Source organism: Fukomys damarensis, unplaced genomic scaffold (assembly GCF_012274545.1).
Source record: "Fukomys damarensis isolate Sample0158 unplaced genomic scaffold, DMR_v1.0_HiC HiC_scaffold_4, whole genome shotgun sequence".
NCBI lineage: Eukaryota > Metazoa > Chordata > Mammalia > Rodentia > Bathyergidae > Fukomys > Fukomys damarensis.
In genome coordinates this window covers 15,290,552-15,316,286 of record NW_022900916.1, presented here as the reverse complement: position 1 = coordinate 15,316,286, position 25,735 = coordinate 15,290,552, and the positions used below count along the sequence as shown (strand labels likewise).

The window sequence follows — 25,735 nt, the reverse complement described above, 5'->3', positions numbered from 1 at the left end:
AACATCCAATAATCTGCTCACTGCAAGCGCCTCACTTGGAGATTCCCTGCACCCTGCTTTTGCTGGATTCAACTTCATGTATGTTTGCTCCTGTGTTTATGAAGTTCAGTGAGGACTGATGTACTTCCTAGTGTGGGGAGGAATAGATGTGGGTGCCTTAAAGATGTTAGCATGTGGCTAGGTAAGTGAAAACTGAGTGATTGATAACAGCTGTTAAAATATTTTAGAGAAATTTTGTAAGACCCAGATTTTTTTAAAAATTAAGTATTTCAATAAGCATGCCCCATGATAATTGGAAATAAAAAGCTATTGTCCCTTTATATTTTAGACATAAATTGGAAATGTTTACCTCTAACACAAGTATAAAGTACAAAATAACCACTTTAACAATGAAGAGAATTGTCACTTACTCTTTTTTACAGAATTCTCCAGGAGTGTGGGTGCTTTTATGTTGTTTTCGCATCCTTATCTATATGTGTTAGAGACTTTTTTCTTTAGAACAAAGTATATTTGAAATTCAAAATTTAAAACAACTCTGCTTTGACTATCAGTAAATTATATGAAAAGGTTAATCAGTTGCATATTTTTATTTGAATAAGTACAATTGATAAGACTAGACAAAAAATAATACAAAGTAATAAAAGAAATAGAAGTCAGTCATTATAACCTGAGTTGCCAGCCTATCCAATAATTGCTAGGTAATATTTAGCACAGGCAGTGGTTAATTGAAAATCTGTCACTGGCCGTCCTTATTTCATTTTTAAAATGATATCCACATGGAAAAATGTATCAGTACTGTTGGCTCAAGACAAGCTCTCTTGGCTTCAACAAAATAAAAGGAAAATACTTGGAGGTCTGACTGCTGGGGATTACATATCTCTTACAAAACTTTTGTAAGACTCTTTCTATACTCTTTCTTACAGAACTTTTATAAGACTGAACTGAACAAGGAAGAGATGTATATACGCTACATCCACAAACTCTATGATCTGCATCTCAAAGCTCAGAACTTTACAGGTAATTCTGTGTTTGGCTCCGACTGGGGAGGGTGGACTGAATACTGACATGTGTTAGCTCCTTGCCTTTTTGTAATCACAGCTGAGGACTCTTGGATTTCTACTTAAAGGTTGCAGTGCATTTTTAATTGGATGAATGTTCCAAAGTCAGTGATGGCGAACCACTCAGAGCTTTCAGGGGGCAGAAGAGCCAGCTGTGGCACGAGTGCCATAGATTTTCCTCCACTGTTCTAAGTCCTCTGTTTTTTTTAACATAACATTTTGCATCACTTTTTAAAGGTTGCTCTTAGGAGATATATGTCTAACTTTTAATCATCTATTCATAGTTGGCGTGTTTCTACTTCAAGTTAAAGATGAGAGCTATGTGACTAAATAGACCCCAGTGTCCTCCCCCGCTTGTTGTATGTGTTGTGTGTATGATACCTACCTACAATAAAAACTTTGTTATCAGGTGTCACATTTTTTCATTTATTTTCAACAGTCAAACCTATTTTAAATATCGAATGTCATAGATTTGATTAATTCCCTTCAACAATGACCTAAAATCTTCCACTCAGCTCTACTTCTTACATTTTCCATCCCCTCCCAATAGTACCATGCTGGGAACCAAGCTTTCAACCCCTGGCCCTTTGGGGGCATTCAAGATCCAAGAACAGGATAGAATATTGTTCCATTGTCTATTAGCCTCTGTGGTTTCTGGTGAGAAATATGTAGTCATTTAAATTATTTACTGTAAGATATGTCTGCTTTCTGGTTGCTTTCGAGAATTTATCTTTGGTTTTCAGTTGTTTGATTATGTGTGGACCTGATTTCCTTGATGTTTAACCAGTTTGGATTTGCTGCATTTCCTGGATCCTTAAATTTATTTCCTTCACCAATCTGGGAAAGTTTTCAGGCATTATTTTTTCAAATATATTTTCTACACTAATTGTAGAAATTAGTTGAGAGTATAACAACATAATTATTACAGCTTTTTGCTGTTGTTTCTAGATTCCAGGTGTTCTGTTTATTTTTCCCCCCAAACTTTTCTTCTTTCTGTTGTTTTAGACTGGATAATTTTATCAATTCATGTTTAAGTCCACTGATTGTCCTCTGTCATCTCCATCCAGCTGTTGGGCCTTTCTAGTAAATCTTTTTGTTTTTGTTATTACATTATTCTGTCCTAACATTCCTAGTTGGCTTTTTTCTTTTTTTAGCTTCAATTTATTTTCAGTGAATTTCTATCTTCTCAGTCATTCAAGAGTGTTTACATTGCCATGTGGAGTGTGGTTATAATAGCTGACTCACTGTCCTTTGTCTATAATTCTAACATATGTGAGTCTAAGAAATGTGAGTCACATCTGTTAATTGCCTTTTTCCTCTGAGAGTTGTTTAGTTTCCTGATTTCTTGAAGGTCAAGTAATTTTGGATTATTTCCTGGACCTTTTAAATAAGACTCTGAATCTTGTTCAAATCTTCCAGAGAACGTTGATGTTTTATATTTTATAAAATATAAAAAATATTTTATATAATATATAAAATATATAATATATAAAATATTTTATATTTTATAAAATCTCAAGTTGTGAACCACCTTCTGCAAGTTCTGATTCTAGCATCACTTTGGTGTTCAAATCCTTTGATCGACTCTTCTAGATTTGCTTGCATGTGTGTCACCAAAAGGAGTTCTGGAACCTGACAGTGATGTATACCATTGTTCATGTCTCAAAGTAACGATCCATTCAACAAATGTGCACCTGGGAGATTTGCTCAGGAGTGCACATACAAAACTGAAATATCCTTTGCTCAAGCTCTCTCTTCTATAGGATCCTCCCTACTCTTCCTATCTCCCAGGGACTCTTTCCTAGCACCCTGTCTATAAACCAAGGCTAGATCGTCTTCATGCTTTGAAGTACTCCCAACAGTTACAGCCACTGCTGCCCCTGCCATTGCTTGCTCTGCCACCACTGCAGTTTGCAGTTTTGTTCCTAGGACCTCCACAAGGAGGGACCACAAGAGTCTTAAGTATCTCCATCCCACAGCGAGTCTTCTGTACAGTTGTCTGACAAGAAAAGCTCGTCTTCAAGCCTTTGCTGACTGTTCCCATTTGTAGTTCCAGGAGATCAGTGGTCTTAACCTGGGGATACAGGAGGCAAAAAATAAAAACAGAACTCAAAACACTGTGATCATTCTTTGTTGGTTTTCCTCCTCACACTAACTGCTATTTCCTTCTTTGAATCCTCCAGTAGTTGCATTGGAGGGTGTTTAATTATAATCACTGGGAAAGACAGAGTGGAATGCACTTGCTCCACCTTAGCTAGGCCTGTTAGTTGAATTTAGCAGCTATAAACCTTAGTTTTTGCCACACTTTTTTTCCACGGACCACTTGAATCAAGACCCCTCCTTTGGCTTTAAATGAGTAAAGGAATCCCTTCTGCAGTGATTCCCAGAATTTAAACATGCCTCTAGCTGTGGTTTCCCTGTTTCTGTTATAAGCATCACTGTTTACTCAGGCTGAAGCTCTTGATATTATTCTGACTCTTCTAATCTCCCTCAAGTCATCATTCATGAGTTCCTATCAGTTCTGTTTGCTAAAAATGTCTCACAGCCGTTTCTTCTTCATTGTTCCCGTTCTCCCTGCCTCAGGCTGTGATTATCTCTTGCCTGGACCCCTTCTTCTTATCCATCACTGGAGTTTCTGTGGACCAGAGATCGGTGAACTAGAACCTGCAGGCCAGCCACCTGACTTCGTAAATTTTTTTTTTCCAACTCAGCCGTATCAGCCTAGCGATATGGAGCCACTCTGGGGGTAAAGCACTTGCCTGGCACATACAAGGTCCCGAGTGCAAGGACCTAGCTTAAGAGAGAGAAGAATAGATGTGATAGAGTTACACTAAAACATTTAAAATGTATTAATTTTGTTCAAAATCAGCCTTATTGATATGTTGTGTTATTCACCCCTCATAGGTGCAGTACATATGCTTTCATTTAATAAATATTTTCTACAGTGTCCTCTGCACGCACCGTTTCTCTCAGATATGTGTCGTCATTTTCCCAAAACAGATTCTGAAGCTGTTATAATTTGTCTTCATGCTTGTCCCATGTCACTGTTCAGCCATTTGTCAGCTGACTCTGGCACCCTGTGCCCAGAAACACTTCACCCCTACCTGACATTCCAGCCATCCCTGGACTTTCGAAGGACAAGCAGGACTGTGAAAGCAGCTGAGGGGCTGGAAACACTTGTTTTATTTAAAATGTTATAAAACATGCATGACCTAATTCACCACCTTAACCATGTTCAGGTATCCACCTCTGTGCATTCATATTGTGTATCCGTCATCGCCATCCCAGCCAGAACTGTTTACAGTCCTGAGCTGAACCTGCTCACTAAACTCTGAGTCCCCCTCAGCCTGCCCCTGGCACCACCATTCTACTCTGTCTCTGCGAATTTGACATTCACGCTCCTTTAAGTCACTCCCTCTGGGCTGCCGCTGCAGGATGGGCATTCCTCAGTCTGCTTAATCCTGTGAAACGGTCATTTAGTCTCTAGGGTGTTTTCTGAGTGCTGAAGTGTTGGGAAAGACATAAAAGAAATTTGAGACACAAAGAGGATATCTCCTGACCTAGGTCATTATGAGAAAGTGGGGCCATTCAGTAGCTAAGGGGAGGGTCATCAAGGAATAATAAATATGTGCTCAGAGTGCTTTGTGAGAGACAGCAGTTTGTTCATATGTCAGGAGCACAGGGTGTGGAAGACAGAACAAAGCCACAAATGGTATATAAGAAATTAAATGCGATCTTGAAGATGAAAAATGCAGCACAGCTGTCATGATCTGGTTGTTATTCTGTATGGTGAGAGCAGTCTTCCATGGCAACCAGCATAATGGTGCTTCAGCTGGGTCTGCATCCGACGGTTAACTGATGCCCTTTAGTGGGTTACTGAAACCGTATCATGGGTTGGCGAGTACTCATGAAGAGGAGTTGACCCTGTCCCTGGAGGTAGCCTCTCAGTGCCCAGCTGCCTCCGGATCAGGCATTTTACTTCATTCTGCAGGAGCTGATAATGGGGTCCCGGGGCTCCAGCTGCGAGAGCCAGAGCCCCAGCAGCTGTTGAGGCCTCTTGCACCCAGTGGTGGCTGGCTCCGCGGAGGGACAGCAGAGAGGAGAGATTGTTAGTGACCAGGTCGCAAGCAGCCTTCTGTCTCAGGAAGCCTAAATTTATTGTTTCAGCTCCTGAGGGTCATCAGCTGGTGTTAATAAGGGGAGAATGTGAGCATTTGCCTCTAAGGACGATCATAGTGCTAACAGTGTGCAAACTAAAGGGTGGGATAAAAGACTGTTTAAAACCAACAAAACAAATGAACAAACCAACCATTGAACATGCTAAACGTAATTGAAAAAACAAAGGCCAGATCCTGTAGCTCGTGGGATTTGTCCACTTTAGGGACAAAAGCAAAGCTGTAAGGATTATAGCCTTTCTTGTTACACTCCATTTACACTAGAAGATGGCCAAATAGTAATGAAACTTAACAGGTTATGTTGAAACTTTTAATATAGTTATACTTACAGCAAATAAATGAAGAAAAAGGTTTGTATTGATATTTTTGTTCAAAGCTACCATTGTGTCCTTTGAGACAAGTATGGAGTAGTGGGTTAATAACATAAAGGTTTATTGATTTTATTCAATTTAAAAAATGAGTTGGCTATTACAATGTTAGAGAAAAAAATTATTATAGTCCTCCATCAATGACAGTGAATGTCAGTTCCTGCTCTTTATCTGTTTGGCCATGTTTTTATGGCTCAGGAAAAGAAGCGACCTGCAGAATGGCAGTTATCCTGTTAAGTATATTACCTGTCTGCTAACTGCTTAAAGTCCACAGACCACTGTTCATTTCTTCTAGTGTATATATAGAAAATCGCCCCTTTGGGAATTTGCGGGGCCAACCAGGGGTGGCATAGCACACAGCCCACCACAGTGCTCCCCTGTGATTGCTCTGTCTATCTGTGACTCTCTCTCACGCGGGCACTAATAAAATTAATAAAAAGGCACTCAATGGGACAGTCATGAATGTACTGCCAGTGGTGGTTCAAGTGTATATAGAAAATCGCCCCTTTGGGAATTTGCGGGGCCAACCAGGGGTGGCATAGCACACAGCCCACCACAGTGCTCCCCTGTGATTGCTCTGTCTATCTGTGACTCTCTCTCACGCGGGCACTAATAAAATTAATATAAAAGCACTCAATGGGACAGTCATGAATGTACTGCCAGTGGTGGTTCAAGCTGACAGGAATGTGCTAAACACCAGTCTCTGATAACACCATCACCTAGGGGCAGTCACCATTCATTAACCTGCTGTTGCGTACATTCTGGACATTTTTCTACTGTGTAATGAAATTCAGGTTATAGAGGTTTCTCCATTTTGGCTGAATCCAGTCCCACTGAAATGGAAGCGACTTAGGGTTTTAACCCCTGTCTCCCCTTGTCTTGCAGAAGCTGCCTACACTCTCCTGCTGTACGATGAGCTGCTTGAGTGGTCTGATCGGCCACTCAGAGAGTTCCTGACCTACCCCATGCAAACAGAATGGCAGCGCAAGGAGCACCTGCACCTCACCATCATCCAGAACTTCGACAGAGGCAAAGTAAGTGGCCCTGCCTGACCCATGGTCTCACATGAGGTGACCGCCTTGGTGACCCTTTTCCTTTTATTTCTAGTGTACTGATGCAGACTCCCCGAGCCAGGACCCTCCCACTGTAAAATGCATTAGAAATAGCCAAGCATCCGTTAAAATGCAGATCTGCAGGCCCTGCTCCTAGCCATTCTGATGAAGGAGTTTGTGTGTGACTTTGCATTACACTCTGATAAACACTGATCTTGAGGACTTCAAGCCAGCCTTCATCCACTCTGGCTTCTGTATCCGAATACATAGGCCGAGTAACTTGTAAGCAGAAAGAAGTTTGTTACAGTTCTGGAGGCTGAGAAGTCCAAAGTCAGGACCTCAGCAGACACGGTGTCTGCTGAGGGCCTGGATCCTCATAGACCAGTTCTTCTCGCCCAGTCCTCAGCTGGCGGAAGGAACTGGCTGCTCTCCTACAAGGCTACTAATGCCATTCATGAGGCTCCGCCTTTGTGACCTTATCACCTAATATCCCCTGGGGAGTTAGGGTTTCAGCCTGGGAGTTTAGAGGAACCATAGCACTCAGCTGTTTTATTCTCTGAAAAGCCATGACCACTCTGCCTCTGTCCCCCAAATGGGCATGTATTTTGCCCCATCCCACTTTTTAAACAATAAAATCAAAAAACAGGGTTTGTTAAAGAAATTGGGGGCAGCCCTTCTTAGAGTCCCTTTATAAAAGCTCAAGAAGTTTTTCCTGAGCCACTGTTTTGTGTCTTCTTTGCTGTAAGATTCAAACAAGTGCATGTCCTCCAAGTCCTTACTCTCTGGCATCATGAACATTTGGTGTCTCATGGTAGTACGTGAGGTCTAGCCCTAGCAGGGGCGATCATCTAGGGGTGTGTTTAAAGCCTCCCCTGCCTCATGGTGCATCTCAGTGCTCCATCCACGTCACTCCCTCTCCTGCCCCAGTGCCTGCAGTTCTTTTTAAAGCAATTCTGAACCTAACCCATTGTTTATTTCATGGTTACCTTTACATGCTTTGTTGGTACATCTTAGATTTACATATCTCTTCCAAATTGTAAAGGTTAAATAGAAAATTAAAATACAACCAGTGGCTGACATTTTTTACAAAACATAATTGGATGTGCTTAAAAATTTGATCCAAGGAAATTGCTTCTTTCTTATCCTCCTTCATTATTCAACTACACTGACATAGCATTATGTTAATAGGAAAGGAAAGTGTCTTTGTGCCTTCCTGCTATAAACAAGCTGACAGGAATGTGCTAAACACCAGTCTCTGATAACACCATCACCTAGGGGCAGTCACCATTCATTAACCTGCTGTTGCGTACATTCTGGACATTTTTCTACTGTGTAATGAAATTCAGGTTATAGAGGTTTCTCCATTTTGGCTGAATCCAGTCCCACTGAAATGGAAGCGACTTAGGGTTTTAACCCCTGTCTCCCCTTGTCTTGCAGAAGCTGCCTACACTCTCCTGCTGTACGATGAGCTGCTTGAGTGGTCTGATCGGCCACTCAGAGAGTTCCTGACCTACCCCATGCAAACAGAATGGCAGCGCAAGGAGCACCTGCACCTCACCATCATCCAGAACTTCGACAGAGGCAAAGTAAGTGGCCCTGCCTGACCCATGGTCTCACATGAGGTGACCGCCTTGGTGACCCTTTTCCTTTTATTTCTAGTGTACTGATGCAGACTCCCCGAGCCAGGACCCTCCCACTGTAAAATGCATTAGAAATAGCCAAGCATCCGTTAAAATGCAGATCTGCAGGCCCTGCTCCTAGCCATTCTGATGAAGGAGTTTGTGTGTGACTTTGCATTACACTCTGATAAACACTGATCTTGAGGACTTCAAGCCAGCCTTCATCCACTCTGGCTTCTGTATCCGAATACATAGGCCGAGTAACTTGTAAGCAGAAAGAAGTTTGTTACAGTTCTGGAGGCTGAGAAGTCCAAAGTCAGGACCTCAGCAGACACGGTGTCTGCTGAGGGCCTGGATCCTCATAGACCAGTTCTTCTCGCCCAGTCCTCAGCTGGCGGAAGGAACTGGCTGCTCTCCTACAAGGCTACTAATGCCATTCATGAGGCTCCGCCTTTGTGACCTTATCACCTAATATCCCCTGGGGAGTTAGGGTTTCAGCCTGGGAGTTTAGAGGAACCATAGCACTCAGCTGTTTTATTCTCTGAAAAGCCATGACCACTCTGCCTCTGTCCCCCAAATGGGCATGTATTTTGCCCCATCCCACTTTTTAAACAATAAAATCAAAAAACAGGGTTTGTTAAAGAAATTGGGGGCAGCCCTTCTTAGAGTCCCTTTATAAAAGCTCAAGAAGTTTTTCCTGAGCCACTGTTTTGTGTCTTCTTTGCTGTAAGATTCAAACAAGTGCATGTCCTCCAAGTCCTTACTCTCTGGCATCATGAACATTTGGTGTCTCATGGTAGTACGTGAGGTCTAGCCCTAGCAGGGGCGATCATCTAGGGGTGTGTTTAAAGCCTCCCCTGCCTCATGGTGCATCTCAGTGCTCCATCCACGTCACTCCCTCTCCTGCCCCAGTGCCTGCAGTTCTTTTTAAAGCAATTCTGAACCTAACCCATTGTTTATTTCATGGTTACCTTTACATGCTTTGTTGGTACATCTTAGATTTACATATCTCTTCCAAATTGTAAAGGTTAAATAGAAAATTAAAATACAACCAGTGGCTGACATTTTTTACAAAACATAATTGGATGTGCTTAAAAATTTGATCCAAGGAAATTGCTTCTTTCTTATCCTCCTTCATTATTCAACTACACTGACATAGCATTATGTTAATAGGAAAGGAAAGTGTCTTTGTGCCTTCCTGCTATAAAATTTCTACCCATACAATAATCAGCTATAACATCTCTGGCTTCCTACAGTATACTGACCATTTCCTAGGAATCTGTGTTAAATCAAGGATTGTAAACTGACCAACCTGTCCCATGGCTCTTTCTTTGTAGCCCAGAGGCTACAAACAGCTTTTGTTTTTGACTGGTTGAAAGAAATCAGTGGATTAGTAGTATTTCATGGCATAGAAAGTTACATGAAGTTTACATTTGTGCCCATAAATTCTCATTAGTACACAGTTTGGGGTCTATGGCTATTTTCAGGCTATAACAGATGAGTAGTTATGAAAAGGACTGTATGGCCCTCAAAGCCAAAACTGCTGACTGCCTGGCCCTTTGATAAAAAGTTTGTTGATACCTACACAAGATCAAAGAATTTTGTGTTCCTACTGGGAGTAGCTGGCTGGGTTTTAGACCATTACAATTTGCAAGTGCAAAGCAGCCAAGCAGGTAGCTCAGGGTACCATCCATGGATAAATTGGGCCCTGGGGTCCATAATAATTCCCTCCTCGGCACTAAGGACCTGTGGGGGCCCACTGCTTAGCCAGTGTGGAACTCAAGTTATTTCAAGGTGATGATTCTGAAACACTAGAAAATACTGAATACTGTCTCTGCACCAGATGTTACTGACTCTTGTGGTGGATTGTTATTTTCAATTTTCTAAAGATTTTTAATAATTTACATGTGAGTCACATGGCATTTTCATGCTTAAAATTGCAATGACATTATTCAGGGTATGTTACAAAGACTAAAGAATAAGCTGGGGTGGTGGCAAACACCTGTAATCCAACATTCTGGGAGACTGAGGCAGGAAAAATCTCAAATTTGAGCACAGCCTGGAAACTTAGCTACTTAGAGAGACTTTGGCTCAAAATAATATAAAAAATGGCATTGGTGGTAGCTAAATGGGTGGAGGTAGCTAAAGCCCTGGATTCAATTCCAAGTTCCACCCCCCCAAAAAAAAGACTTAATGACCTGAAAGCAGTCATGTTCTCGCGTTCTGACCTTTGTCAGGTGGAAGTGAGTAATGTTGTGGATGATTACATTTGCATCATTCATTTGTCCACAGTGTTGGGAGAATGGGATCATCTTGTGCCGGAAGATTGCAGAGCAGTATGAGAGTTATTATGACTACAGAAACCTGAGCAAGATGAGGGTAAGGTGCCTGTGTGCATCCTAACCAGGTCGTGGCATTCCTTTTTGATTAACATTCCAGTATGGTTCTAAGAAATCAATTTTGTGATCATCTCGATATGCCTTGAAGAAATCTTTTTAAAGATAAGTGTTTTCTCTGAAGCATACTTGGCTATTTATGCAGAGAAATAGCAAATTGATCTGTGTAATGCTTTTGATTAATATGCAAGGAGTGGACCCTTCACCTATTTCTAAAGCACCGTATTGGAAGTACACAAACTAATCCAGGATTAATATTTTAAGTTTATTGTGGGAAATCTCCACAGTGTTTGAAGAACTTCTCAATTACACACAAATCCCTGTAACAAATACCATTTTTAGTACCATAATCTGCAAATCCCAGTAGCTGGCCCATTCATTGTAACATACATCAGGGCCAAATTTTGGCTTCAGGAATATGCTTTTGCCAAACCTAAACCAAGGCTTTAGTCCCCCAAATCTCGGGAAGTTTAATAATAATACTCTTGTTTCCTGAGCCAACTGTTTTGTGTCTTCTTCGTTGTAAGATTCAAACAAGTACATGTCCTCCAAGTCCTTATTCTTTGGCATCATGAACATTTTGTGTTTCATTGTTACACGTGAGATCCTGATGAATTTAGAGTTCCTTGGAGTTTCAAAGATAGGATCATCAGGTCTTATACATTAAAAAAAGATTATTAGGGCCAGGGATTAGCTCAGTGGTTCTGCCACCTGCCTTGCAAGCACAAGGAGCAGAGTTCGATCCCTGGTACAAAAATAAAATAAAAATTAAAAAAGATTATTTTGTCTCCTTTAAATTTGAGATGGACATTTAAGAAATGAGAGCATAAACCTTTAACAGCTTGTAAAACCCCTTACACCGTAACAAGTAGCATGTTCATCTAGCTGGAACTGGCTGTGTACTTTGGCATAGTATTTCATGTCAGCAGTTCATTGATATTTCTTCTAGCCTGATAATCCGAAAGAAGCAGCTTGTTTTACCTTCAGTTCATCCTGCTGACTCTGGCGGGCACTACAGCTTTGTATATAAAAACATTGCCATTCTTCTCTTGGCATCCTGTCCCTATAACAGCAGTGAGGTTACAGTGTTTACCCATGAGAACCCTTGGGTGCCATAGTCACTTAGATTTTTATGAACCCAAAGCATAACACTTCATAGCAACTGCTCTTTGGGGTGCTGTTACTGGGGGTGGGGAGAGTCTTCAAGTGTAATATTAGTCTTTCTCTGGAAACCCCGGAGACGGTAATACCATGAAAGGAAAGCCATAAGCTTTATATGCTCCGTACTGAATATCGCCAAAGGATATTTAAGAGCTTTCGGCTCAGACAGCAGTTTGCACTGTGGGTCTCCCTTGGTTTGGCGCTTTGGTTTATCCCTGTCCAAGCCGAGCATGGCCACACCTGCTAAAGTCCTGAATGACCATATGTGAGGGAGATGCACCTCCACAGTGAGAAATCTTCAACAAGGCTTTGTTTATACTCAATGTGAATTTCTGTATTTTTTAAATGTTCCTCCATAGTTACGTCCTTAGACAGGGGTTGGCCACCTGCAGAGTTGCGTGGTGGTGACAGACACCATGTGGCCAGCGAAGACTGAAATATTTGCTGTCTGGATGTTTATGGAATAAGTTTGCTGTTTCTTGCCTGAAAGCATAAAAAGGGGAAGTCAGACTTCAGACTGAATTAAAATGACATTCTTTCTTATGTAGAAGAAATATTTTCCACTGTCAGTTTTTGAGACTGAAAATAGGATGGACTATTTAGAATATGTCTGGTGCTTTCCTAGATGATGGAAGCTTCCTTGTATGACAAAATTATGGACCAACAGCGTCTGGAGCCAGAGTTCTTCAGAGTTGGATTTTATGGGAAGAAATTTCCATTTTTCTTAAGAGTAAGTAGTATACATGTGATTTACTTTCAACCTTCTAATACAGATATCCCAATCAAGGTATTAAATGTTTTATGATGTATAATGACATAGATAAGAACATCATAAGATCTTTTTTTTTTTTTTTAACTTTTTACTTCGTAAACACCTTTTCTGCCCCAATACTGGGTATGGAACCCAGAGTCATCACACTGAATGCCGTCTCCATCCATTTCTTACTTTTTATTTTGAGACAGCACCCCACGAAGTCACTAAGCTGTCCAGGCTGGGCCTGAACTCACAATCACAATCCTTTTGCCTCTGCCTCTTAGAGTGCTGAGATCTCAGGAGTGAGCTGCCGCATTCAGCCTTGCAGTGCCATGTTTTGAATCATTTCCCGAAATATCGCTGTATCTGTTTCTAAGTTTAAGCCATCTTTGGGTAATTGTAGTTTCCCTACTATGATATTCACTCTTCCATCCAGTCTGCCATTTCCACAGAATTAGAGTAGAGAAAAAATAAGGGGTCAGGGGAGCCTTGCAGAGGGCTGGGAGTTGCACACTATATAAAGTCATCAGTTTCACGTCATAAGGAAACCTTACTTCCAGACCTATGTGAAGAGTGTTATTTGGCCTTTTTATTGACTTTGTCACCCAGCAAAGACATCCAGTGTATTGCTAGTATAAACTATTTCAAAAGGAGAAAGTTTCCAGACCTTTCTGCTATATAATAAAACATTCAACTGCATTCTTCCCGTTTCTCATGTTGCACCAAATAATACTTTATATCTGCATTATATGTCATGTCTGAGGTAATACTAATATTGAGGTTTCCATGTGTACCAAACCAGTCGTACAATATAGCTTTTAATATTTTCTTATGGAAGAAGGGGCCCTTGAAATCAAAAGTGGCTCCAGCCCATAAAAGCCACAATGTAGCCCAGTGAGATTCTGAGTTTGGCTAGCAAGTATACAGTAAGGACCCCAGCCATCTATTATCTGTGGATACTTTGAATTAAAAGTATAAGTTTAAAAAAGCAGAAGTAGCTGAGAAGCAAACTGGAAAACTCCATTGGCTAATAACAGTAAATTTTATTTAAAAGTCAATTTGAATAAATAAATCCCTATCATCAATCTTTAGAAAACGGCTTCTCTGGGTGTATTTGACACTGCCTTCCAAATGGAAGAGAAGGGTCACCCTCTGTAGGTTCCAAAGGGCACTGCATGCCAGGAATCCCATTGCCTAGGCTTTTCATAGGAAATAAGATTCTATCCTGTGTTGTTTTGTTTTTTAATTTTAAAAAAATAAACGTTATATTTATATATTTTTTTTCAGGGATACAGGGTCTCACTATGTAGTTCAGACTGCTTTGGAACTTACTGTGTAGACCAGGCTGGTTTTGAACTTTCAGTGATCCTCCTGCCTCAGCCTCCCAAGTGCTGGGATTACAGGCATGCACCACCATGCCCAGCTAAAGATAATTTTTAAAACTCAATTTAAGTTAATACATGTATATAATTAACATGCACCACTGCCCAGCTAAAGATAATTTTTAAAACTCAATTTAAGTTAATACATGTATATAATTATGTGACCTGTCTTTTCCCCTCATAGAATGTGGGTTCTTTAAAGAATAGTGACCAGTATGACCTAGCAGATCTGCTCCTAGGTATTTACAAAAGGAAACTGAAAACATGCGTCCACATGAAGATCTATACCTGGGTGTTCATCATAGCATTCATATTGGCCAAAAAAGGAGAGACACCTTGAATGTGTTAGCTGATAAATGGATGGAAGTGTAGCATATTTACATCATAGACTATTACTGAGCAATGAAAAGGAATGAAGTACAGGCACGTGCCACAAGATGAATGGACCTCAAAAATATTACATGTGAAAGAAGCTAGTTACAATTATACCTTCTATAATTCCATAGCAGCTAAGTCCATAGAAACAGAAAGTAGTTTGCCAGGACCTGAGAGAAATAAAGAGTAATAGGAAGTACTTGCTAATGGGCACAAGGTTTCTTTATGAGATTGTGAAGTATATTCTGAAACTAGATTGTGCTGATAGTTGCACAACTCTGAATATTCTAAATACCACTGAATTGTGGCTTTTTTTATTTTGGGGAATCTTGGGTTGTTTTCTGCGGTACTGGGAACTGAATCCAGGGCTTTTGCACTAAGCTATATCCCCAACCCCTTTTTATTTTGAAACAGGGTGCTAAGTTGCCAAGGCTGGGCTAATAACTTGTGATCCTCCTGCCTCAGCCTCCCAATTGAGTGGGAGTACAGGTGTGTGCCACCATGCCCACCTTGAATGTACATTTTAAAAGGGTGAAGTTTACTTAATAAAGTTCTGATTTTTTAAAAACAGAATATTGATGAAGGGAAATATTTCATTCCTCTTTGTTGATGGAAAGCCAAATATCATAGCCAACCCTATAATTTATTTCAAAATACTTCCTAATACCATTGAAAGTGCTTAGAGTAACTCCTTTGACTTTATACTGGTAGATAGATATGTAATCATTGTTTTAAAAATATTTCAGTTGTTGAGATATTCAGATATTTATTGTAGGACTATTATGATACATAGAAGTGAACATATTATCTTATTTTTTACTTTTATTTTATGAAGGAAATTTACTGTCTTTTGAAAATCTTAAAAGCAGCATATGGGACCCAATTTTTCTGTGTCAGAAGATAAACTTTTTTCTAGAAACTTAACTATGGAGCTGTTTGCAGTCCTGATTTCTTAGAGTCTATCTTAACATATACTTTTCAGAGGGTCGCGATTCATTTAGGGACTTGTGGGAAAGTGAGGTGTGGTCTCACAGCCCTGTGTTTTCCAATTGTCTGCAGTGAATTGTTTCTAACTCTGTCACAGGGGCCTGGAGTTCCTCCTTTGGGCATTTTGTGTAATAATGGAACCTCAAAGAGCTGGAAAAATTCTTGGGCTTTAGCTTCTCCAAACCACAAACTGTTCTCTCCTTGTCTCTGACCACCATTTCTGGTCTTAGTGGCTCCAGCAGGTTTCCCTGAGCTTACCTTACCAGGCTGTGGTGAAAGCAGCCAGTGCTCAGGCCTGGGACTCAGTCCTGATTTTCGCCAAGTACATTTGGACACAGTGCTTCAAGTGTTTGCACCTCATATCCCCTCATAGGAAATGGAGTCGAGGTGCGTAATTCCCTCTCAAGCTCGTACAGGTTAAATAAAATAAATGCAGACTGCCTAGTCATTGTCTATGCTCAACACTAATTCATGAGCATTAAGCTGTCAAATTTTGCTCATGTCTGACCAGCTTAGTAAGGTACTTTTTGAAAACCTGCCCATCTTCCCAGCTCTCTGGCCTATGTCAAGGCTACCCTTCCGCATTCTTACCTGCACGAGAGACTCCTATCCCACAGACGCTTACTATATTGTAAAACGAAACATAAACGAGAATACATCCAACATTACCAAGGCCCTAACTCTCCTGAATCGGCCAGCTAAGAGGATTCCTGCCTAGAGGAAGCTGAATGGTCTAAGGTTCGGAGGCTTCTGAAAGCTGGAATACAGCGGAGCTCGGCTTGCCTTTCCCGGAAGGCTGTGGACAAATGAAAGCTGATCTTGGAGGCTTGTAGAAGTAATGCATTTCCACAGAAATGCAGTTTTAGTTGTTATGTCTACTTCCTTTTCTTCTAAATGGTGATTGTTTGCATGTTTAATATCTGGCTTATAAAAGGCGACTTAAACACATGTGCTCATTGACATTTAGAGGGAACACGAGCGCTTTCTTTTTAAAGCACTTTGGTGCTCTGGAAGTCAGACGGCTCTGGACCCTGTGCCGGTGTACTGGGTAGAGGCGTCTCACTAGTCTTACGAGCCGTAATAGAGTGAGGTTTGCGATCTTGGCCCTGCAGTGGTAGTGTCTGGGCTCCTTTTTCAGACTGTCCCGGTGTCTCTTGCTGCTGTTGTTGTGTTCTAACGCGGGCCCATGGCGTCGCCGCCACTGTCATCGTTTTAGGTTCTCTCTGTGACGGATGCACTCGGTTCCGTAGTTCTGATTTTTGTTGTTCTTTCACCCCCAGAATAAGGAGTTTGTGTGTCGAGGGCATGACTACGAGAGGCTGGAGGCCTTCCAGCAGAGAATGCTGACCGAATTCCCCCACGCCATCGCCATGCAGCACGCGAACCAGCCCGACGAGACCATCTTCCAGGCGGAAGCTCAGTGTATCCTCCCCGGCGGCTGTCAGCTGCACAGTGTTTCCCCGCCAGGCACTTCGGCCCCTGGGCCCTGTTCCTCAGCCACACCCTTGCTTTCCCTCTTTCTCATTGTCCTCATTTTCGCTTAGCTCCTCCTGAACTGAGTTTCATTGTTCTATTTATTATCAAAATGTCAGTTGACAAGATTAAAGATTCTGTTAAAGAACTTTCCCCTTTTAATTAAAACTCCTCTCTATCTGATTCCTGCTTTTACAGCTCTCTTTTGATAATTTCCTTTAGAATAACTTTCCTCTAACATACTCCGTGGAAAGCACTTTGTTTCCAGGAGATGATAGCATTGTGTTTGCTGGTGCATATCAACCACTGCTTTTTCCCGTGATAACGCTATTCCAAAATGAGGGAGACGGAGAAGATACCGGGACTTCTTTGGGGGGGGTCTCTTAGCTGTGACGTCCTGGAAGACATTAATAATTATCATATAATTCACACTCCCATTGTCTGAACAGAAACAACTGAAATCGCTTCCATGTTAGGGACAAAGGTGGTTGACCCTGGGCACTCTTCCTGAATCTCTGCCCGTACCTGAAACTGATGGGCTCGGTGACAATGCTGGATACCATTTTGGAACAAGAATCAAAATGTAAGAGAGACAAAAAGTTACATGAAAACCAGTATTTTGCTATCTTTCTTCGAATAGAAGAGGACTAAATATAAAAGTTAATACATTGCTCCTATAATAAGATTTTTAAAACATTAACTACAGTCAAACATTCTGCTTGTCCATCCCGTCGGGGACAATGGGTTCCACACATAAGTGAAGGCTGAAGTAAGTGTAAGGCAGGGCTCTGAGTGCTGTCTTTGAACGCATGTATTGTCATAAACCAACAAATTTAAAAGGGCCATAGACTAACCAGAAGAATGGCTCATGTACAAAGATCAGGATTATTCTAATTCTGAATACCCAAGAGTAAGACTTTCCTACCTACTTCCCCCAGATGAGTGATACATAAATTCACAGGCCTCATAGATATTTCAAACTGACACCTTGTCAGAATCACTTCCCTGGAACTAGTTCAAGAAAGGCCTGTCATTTGAAACATGATTTAAAGTGTGTTCTTAGCATCTTTTTGGCAATTTTTTAAAAGACTTCCACCGAAACAGAAACACCAGATTGTTACACATCCTCTTCCCTCGGCACATCTCGGCTCGAGCCAGACTTCTCAAAGTTTCAAGTTGGGTTACCTCCTTGACTCTTTAATCCCAGATTTGCAGATCTATGCTGTGACTCCCATGCCAGAGAGCCAAGAGGTCCTGCAGCGAGAGGGAGTTCCAGACAACATCAAAAGTTTCTATAAAGTGAATCACATCTGGAAATTCCGCTATGACAGACCATTTCACAAAGGCACGAAAGATAAAGAGAATGAATTCAAGGTACCCTGCAATCCTTCTTACATCTGCCTAGACTGTGAGCTTCTCGGGTCAAGACCCTTGGGAAATGTGAAAATAATGTCAAGAGACAGGACGAGAAGGGACTCTAGAAATCCTTAATCTAGTGGTTCTCCACCTCTGCTGTGTATCAGAATGACAGGGAGTGCTGTGTAACCAAGCACATTTTTGGCCCCCAACACAGGAATTCTGACTCAGTGGGCCTGGGAAGGGACCTAAAATCACTTTTTTGCGACTGTTCTAATGCCAGGGATCAGGAACAGGAAAGAAGAGGGCTCTGAGCAGAGGACAGGTGGGTGGACTGCTGGTTTGTTGGGTGAGATCCGTGCTCTCGCTTTTTTTCTCATAAGAATAGTGTGTAATTTGGATTTCTGTGAAAACCCAGAGTGAGAGCTCATGTTGGCCTCTGTGTGTATTGTGTTTGCTTTCTGTACTGTAATTCCAATATACCTTGCTAGCACTGTGTGCTCCCCACAAAAAGGGTAAGAGTTCCCACAGCCCTGCTGGGGCCAAGGAGCCAGTCTGGTCGGCAGATAAGTTATAGCTTTCCCTTTCTTTGAAGACAGAGACAGTGAGACCAGACGGTCAATATTTGCATGTCAACAGGAAAATGCAAAATCATCTTGTTATTAGGGATTCACCGGCTTAGCAGCTTTCATCACAGATACTCCAGACTTGAGCCGGGAGTGTTCTTCGGACCCTGTCACGAGTCCCCATGTTGACTCACCTGTCCGTCCTGCTTCTGTGTTGGTTCCCTGGGCTCCCAGCAGCACCAGGAGTTATCCACAGCCAGAGGATCAGAAGGGAAGGCTGTGGTGCTTTACAGGGGCTCCTGAGGAGGCTGAGCAAAGAGCAGCCCCTTGTGCCATGAGATTTGGTGGGTTAAGTAGCAAGGAAAGGAGACCCCTGGGAGACACCACTGGGTCATCACTGGAAAGATCAGCACCACTTTTCAGCCCTTTCTGGATACTTCTATTTTACTTTTTGTCCTCCAGAATGAAGTAAAGATTGAATAAGTCAAGGATGCAGTTCTCCTTTCAGTTGCTTTTAGCAAGAGCAGGTCAGAGGTGCACTGGAGTCAGGGAGCTGACTTGCTCAGAGTTGCACGCACAAGCGCAGCAGGCCCAGCATTGGTGCCCTGCGTCCCTTCTCATACTGCATCAGATTTCTTGGTGGCCATCACATTGAATATGTATCAGTGGCCTCCCTGAGGAAGAACGAAGTAAATCTGGCCCTTCATTCCTGTGCTCCCAGCCCATGGAATCTGTCTCCAAACAGCCCCCAAAACCTGTTTCCATCACAACCCACTCACCACTCCCTCTCAGCTCCAGTGACACCCAGCTCCTCTTCCTCCGTCACCAAGTCTGTGCAGTGGCTTCCTCCTGCCTGCGCAGCTCCCCCACTCTCCTCCTGGCAAACTCCTACTCACTCTTCAGAATTCAGCTCACGTGTCACCTCCACCGGGAGTGCTGTCCTCCTCCTCCAGCGCGGCACCAGCTGCATCCCCTCTGCACCTTGGACCGCCCCTTCCCTGGCCTCTGAGCTCAACTTATCTGCTCCCCTTCCTGTCACCCCCAGACTACTGCAAGCTCTTGTCACCAGGCCTCTGCCAGTAGCTCTGGGCTGGTGCAAGAAAGCCTTCCACTCTTTTTGGTGGTGGTGGTATTTCACAACATGGCACGATTTCGGGAATTTTATAGTTTCTTATCCTCGTGAGAATACAGTTGGTTTAAATAAGAAAGATAAGGCATAGATAGGGAAGTCAGGTTGGCAAGAGAGAAGCCTGCCATCAGCAGCATCTCAGACCGAAGCAGCTGTGGCTCCCCAGGTACAGGGAATGTGGCGCAGTGCGTGTGGCAGTGGAGAAGGAGGCAGGATCCTGTTGCTGTGATCTTGTGTTGACTCGCTCACACTGTTAACCTCTTCCAGATCAAAATGTCTAAACCTGGAGGGGGACAGAGAGTTTAAATTAGAATTTTGGAGAAATAGCAAAGAAAATAATATGATGGCCCATCTCTGTTGAAGCTTGCTCCCTGAGTCAGAGCCATCTCTGCGTAGAAACAGGTTTCAGACAGCATGCAGTGGAATTATTGCCACAAGCTCCAGCAGTATTTTACTGTGATGGTTTCATGAGTGATAAAAGTGCATTTAGCTCAGTGGCACTGCACCTGCCTCACAAGCGTGAGGTCATGAATTCTCTGATACCAAAACAAAAAAAAATGTTTAAAAATTAAAAAAAAGCTAACAGAACTAAGCAAACCTGATCACATTCATCATAACTCGGTGCCAAGGAAGCAGCTTGGGGACCTAATTTGTTTTGTGCTTATGCCATAGAGTCTCTGGGTGGAGAGAACGTCACTGTACTTGGTACAGAGCTTACCTGGCATTTCCCGCTGGTTTGAAGTGGAAAAGCGTGAAGTGGTAAGAACCAGGGATTCTTTTCAAGTACTTTCTCATTACAGCTGCTTACCTGGGGTCGTGCCGCGTATTAATGGCTTCCGCTGTTGCCTCCAAGTCCAGAGTCCCTCATAGGGAATATTTATGATTCTGCCTGCTATTACCAAGGCTGTGATGGTGAACCCTAATACCATCCTCATCCATTCAGCCAGAGGAATGCCTTGAAAACTACAGTTGCTGCATGTAAAAAAAACTACTCAGGGCCTTGGGTAAGAAGAACTGGAATTCCGGCTCTCCTGATTGCTTAGGTTGTGGCCAGCGCTGTGGACAGTGTGGCAGGCCAGCAGCTAGCAGGCTGTACACCTTGTCTCACTTGTCCTCGAATCGGAGATACGGGATGTCTGTTTGTTCCCAGTTTTCACAGATTTTAACAAGAGGCTAAAGGCCCTTGCTAGAGGCCACACAACCTCTAGAGTGGCCTGGGCCCAACCCACAGAAGGTGTTTAAAAACAATAGACTCAAACCTAGAGTTTGATTTCAGAGCCAGTTATATTAGTGTCTTTCAGCCTTGATTCCTTCAGAGTCCCAGTGAAGCTAGCGTGAGCCACGGTGCTGTTTGGGACACACAGGAAGTCCACACTGTTGCAGTTGTCGGGCTGGGGTGGGGTGGGGTGATGCTGATGCATCAGTAGCTGAGCAGTTATGGATGGAGCGCCTGTTAGAGATCAGCCAGTACCATGACAGAGCCTGGAGTCCACAGTGCTCACGAATGCGCCCCCAGCTTCCATCCCAGCTGTGGAGAACCAGGAGGCAAGAGGTGTAGGCAGCTATAACCAGCTACACATCCCTTCTCCCTCCCTGGGCACATCCATTATGGGTGAGACCACTGTTCTGTTTCGGAGAAAATGTGCGGATTGGGAAAATCAGTTTAAGCATTACTTTGTTTAGGTAACAGGCCCACTCTCCCAATGAATAAGAGCAGTTCCTGCCCAAATTGTCTTTCTAGGATGGCTTCTGGTACTGAAAATATCTCAACTTTCAAGACCAGCTTGGCATCTTTGATTAAGCTAAGGATTTAATAGGATTTTCATTCAGCAGTGCCAAAAAATTCAGCTCCCTAGACAAACTGAACACAATGACCCCTCATGCTGGTTGTGTGTATGGTGTACCCTGGTACCTTCCCTGGAAGAGGGGAGGCCGCCAAACACAGTGCTCAGAAGTGTTACGGTTGCCCTTCCTACTGAGTGGCCTGGGCCCAACCCACAGAAGGGCTCTTAGCCATGCTGCTTTTTATGATCCACAGGACTCAGGGTGCTAATTCTGTGAAGTCTCATCCATGGTCCTAGCCCTTGACATATTGCACACACACACACACACACACACACACACACACACACACACACCCTGCTGATAAAAAACAACCCAGCATGTTGGTAATGATAAGAGGAGCATTACTAAGCACAACTTTTCAGACATCAGCTGCCTACTTTATTAGAATATGTAATCGTATGTTCTGTCAGAACAAATCAAACTCGCCTCGTTTGTTCCCTGGGTGCAGCACAGCCCACACTTCACAGCCTTCCTATTGTTCCCTTGTTCCTGCTGCCTCGAATGTCCCTCTGTCTGCTGAACCTACTGGTTTAATTCCTCTGTTATAAAGTCTTCAAGAATGGGATGTGTGCTAGCTACTCACTAAGACTTTATTAGAATGAATTGAAATTCCTGATCTGCAGTGCCAAAATCTGAAAACCAAAAGACATTTTTATAAGTTTGATCGTAAAACTCATTTGCTTCTCTACCTAAGCTCTTCTAGTATAAAGCCATTTGCTGACTTTCTTTCATTTAGTGTAAATGACCATGTGTATCACTGTAGAAATATTAACGTATTTCGTTAAAGGAAATCATCCCAGCTCTGCTGCAGGTTACATAGTATATCATGCGTGTTCTCTATTTCCTTTTTAAAATCTGAAAAATTCTACATTCAGAAACATTTAGCGTGTAAGGGTTCACATGAAATTGTGGACCTTTATTTTCTAAATCACGGGCCTAGAATAGCTAATAAGATTTTTCTAAGACATTGAGCCTCTGAACTTATAGTTCTTCGGCATTTTAAGAAAATTTATTCTATATTTTTTCTTTGATTAAAAAGTAAACTCATTTTAAAACGTTTATACAAAATAAACGTTTAAATTCAGAATCTATAAGGAGTGACGTTTTAAGTCCATCTGAATGATCACACCACAGAATCTTAACCACACTGCGTCAAACCCATCAGTCTTGTAGCTGTACTCCCAGAATGCACCTGGCCCATCCACTCCTCAGGAGCCCCTCCTCAGGAGCCCCTCGGACAGCACCATCTAGTGCCTGGATCCTGAACCTGACTCCAGGACAGACCTCCTGAGAGGCCTCCTTTGTCTGTGCGCAGCAGTGAGTGACCCGTTAAGCTGGAGTTACATCTTATAAAAATATATACAATGAACCTTACTTAGTTTTCACCTCGTTTCACCCTCTGTCCAAAAAGTCAGTTTTGTTAAATCTGCACTTCTGCTACTCCTCACACTTACTTTGAAGAAAATCTCAGACATGATATCATTTTGTATCATTTCATCTATAAATATTTCAGTATGTATATTTATAAAATAACATAATCACAATCTCATCACCACTGTCAAAAAGTAACAAATTCATTGATCCTAAGATATCCACTCTTCACTCATACTTCACCAAGACTTTTTTTTTTTTTTTTAACTCTGTTGTTTGAACTCTAGATCTAAAAAAAAACAGGCTACACATTGCATCTTTCTATCTTTCTTTCCTTTTTCCAGTGCTGGGGATTGAGTCCAGGGCCTTTCCACTGAGCCACGTGCCCAGCCCTTTAAAAGCTTAGTTTTTTTTTTTTAACAAGAGTTTTCCTAAATTGCCCAGGCTGGGATCAACCACGCAGTTCTCCTGCCTCAGCTTCCCAGAGTGCTGGGATCACAGCGGCCACCATTTGAAGTGTTTACCAAGTCTCTTTCCATCTGTAACTTCTCCCTGCATTACTTGTTTTTTCCCTTGAATTTTTTGTTGTTATTGTTAAATAAAGTAGGTGGTTGATCCTGCAATGTTTCAAATCCAGATTTTGCAGACTGCATCCCCGTGGGGTTGTTCCACATGTTTCTTTATTGCCTACACCGCTTGTAAGTTGGTAGCTAGAGCTGGAGGTGTGAGAAGACGTTTTATAGATGCTGCGTGCTCCCCACCGTACTGGCAGCTTCGGTCATCACTGGCCCAATGTGCTCATCTTTTAAGACTGAAAAGTGATGAGAGGTTTGTAATTCCATCTTGCTTTTTTTTATTGGAATATTTCTGCAAAAAGAAATGTCCCCTTACCAACTGTTTGATTACTCTGAGGTGTAAGAAAGCAAGTATAATGCTTTATTATTTCCCCAATTTAAAGTTTTCAAAATGGTCATGTGAAACAACCAAACACAAACCTTCAGATCAGTTTTGTCTGGGTGGTTCTATTTTTAAAGTCATCAGTAGGCCATGGTTTTCAAAGCGTGTTTGTTATGTTCTTAATCCATGGCAGTTACTATTATTAAATTATTCTTGTTAAATTTATTATTCTTACTAAATTTTCTTCACCTTTCCCCTATGGGAGACTCATCACCTTGGCCTGAGTCTTTGTCACAGAGCAGATACACAAGATCCGGGTGTCAAACCGGACATAAGGATCAGCACTCTTTCCCATCATCAAACTTTACTTAGAATTTGAAGACAGTCTACATGCTCAGGTAAAGCAGAGAGACTTCTGAGACATCAACTGTCACTGGCTGGATCCTCCTATCCATATTGAATATAATAATTTGGAATCATAGGTGAGCTTTCTAAATGAGATCCATGAGGTCCCTCCTATAAGGGGCACATTTAAATTAGGAAACATCCCATTTATCCCAGATAGTTTCTTGTAAACTCCTGAAGGACATTTCCTAATCATGCCTCCTGGATTCTAGATTTAATTATTTTAAGAAATCCTGTGGCTGGTAAATTCCTGCTAAAAGCATTCCACAGATACATGTCCTTCTGCTAGCAGTATTCTTAGCCTTTTGACTTGAAGGTTCTGTTGACAAGGAGGTAAAACATGGCCACCTGTTTTCTGTCCTCTAAGAATGTTCCCCACTAAAAGGGAAGAAATACCTAAAGAGAATGAGAAGATTACAGTCCTAGTCTGCAAGCTAGAGAACAGTCATTCTTTGATGAACATACCTCACACTTACTTATACACTTCTTCCACAGTCTCCTTAGAATTGCTTTCTTGTTGTTTGTTTGTTTTTGGTACTGGGGATCGAACTCGGGTCCTTGCGCTTGCGAGGCAGGTGGCAGAACCACTGAGCCAAACCCCCAGACCTAGAATTGCTTTCTTAAAAGTGAATTAATCAATATAGGGCCAGGGACTTAGCTCAGTGGCACTGTTCCAGCTTTGCAAGCACAGGTCCTGAGTTCTATCCTGGGTACCAAAAAAAAAAAAGTGAATTAATATATCACAGAACATCTCCAGTTTAACCTTTGATTCATGGATCAGTGATGGGATGTATCCATTTATGCCCTGTCTGGAAAGGATAATTATTCTTATCACCAAATAAGAATCGTCCCCAATACTAGCTGTTCTGTATTATTTTAATCATTCCAATGATAGACCAAAAATAATCTAAGGTTCCTTTTCCTTTTAATTTATTGAATGCTAGTGAAAAGGGTGTATTTGCATATATTTGTTTACTCTATTTATTTTGTGAATGTACCAATTGTACATTTTGGCCTAATTTTCTTCTGTATTTGAGAAATATTAATATTTTTTCTGGAATACATGTTGGAAATATTTTTCCATGTTGTTGCCCTTTGCCTATGTTACTGTATCTTTTTTTGTTTATGTTTCAGAAAAATGGTTCCATTAATATTCGAGTTGATAAAGATGAAGGTGGATATTTTTAATTTTATTGTAGTAAAAAATGTAACAAAAGCTTCTATCATACCTACATTTTCAAGTGAAGAGTAGCAGTGCTAACTGTTGGCAGTTGTTTCCTCTTGTGAAAAGGAAACACTAACCCTTAAACAGTGCCCCCCCACCACCTCCATTCTACCCTCCAAGACATTTTACCTCCTTTCTAAT

General features: G+C 41.9%; 1 protein-coding gene across 1 annotated transcript in view; it reads left to right on the top strand.

Annotated features, from left to right (window-relative positions):
* Dock4 (dedicator of cytokinesis 4) overlaps positions 1-25,735 on the top strand; it is a 433,388-nt gene that overhangs the window by 389,452 nt on the left and 18,201 nt on the right. The window contains exons 37-43 of the mRNA XM_033755915.1: positions 924-1,017; positions 6,487-6,635; positions 10,565-10,651; positions 12,455-12,559; positions 16,608-16,749; positions 18,008-18,174; positions 20,524-20,610. Coding sequence (XP_033611806.1) covers positions 924-1,017; positions 6,487-6,635; positions 10,565-10,651; positions 12,455-12,559; positions 16,608-16,749; positions 18,008-18,174; positions 20,524-20,610 — 831 coding nt within the window. The remainder of the gene's footprint in view (positions 1-923; positions 1,018-6,486; positions 6,636-10,564; positions 10,652-12,454; positions 12,560-16,607; positions 16,750-18,007; positions 18,175-20,523; positions 20,611-25,735) is intronic.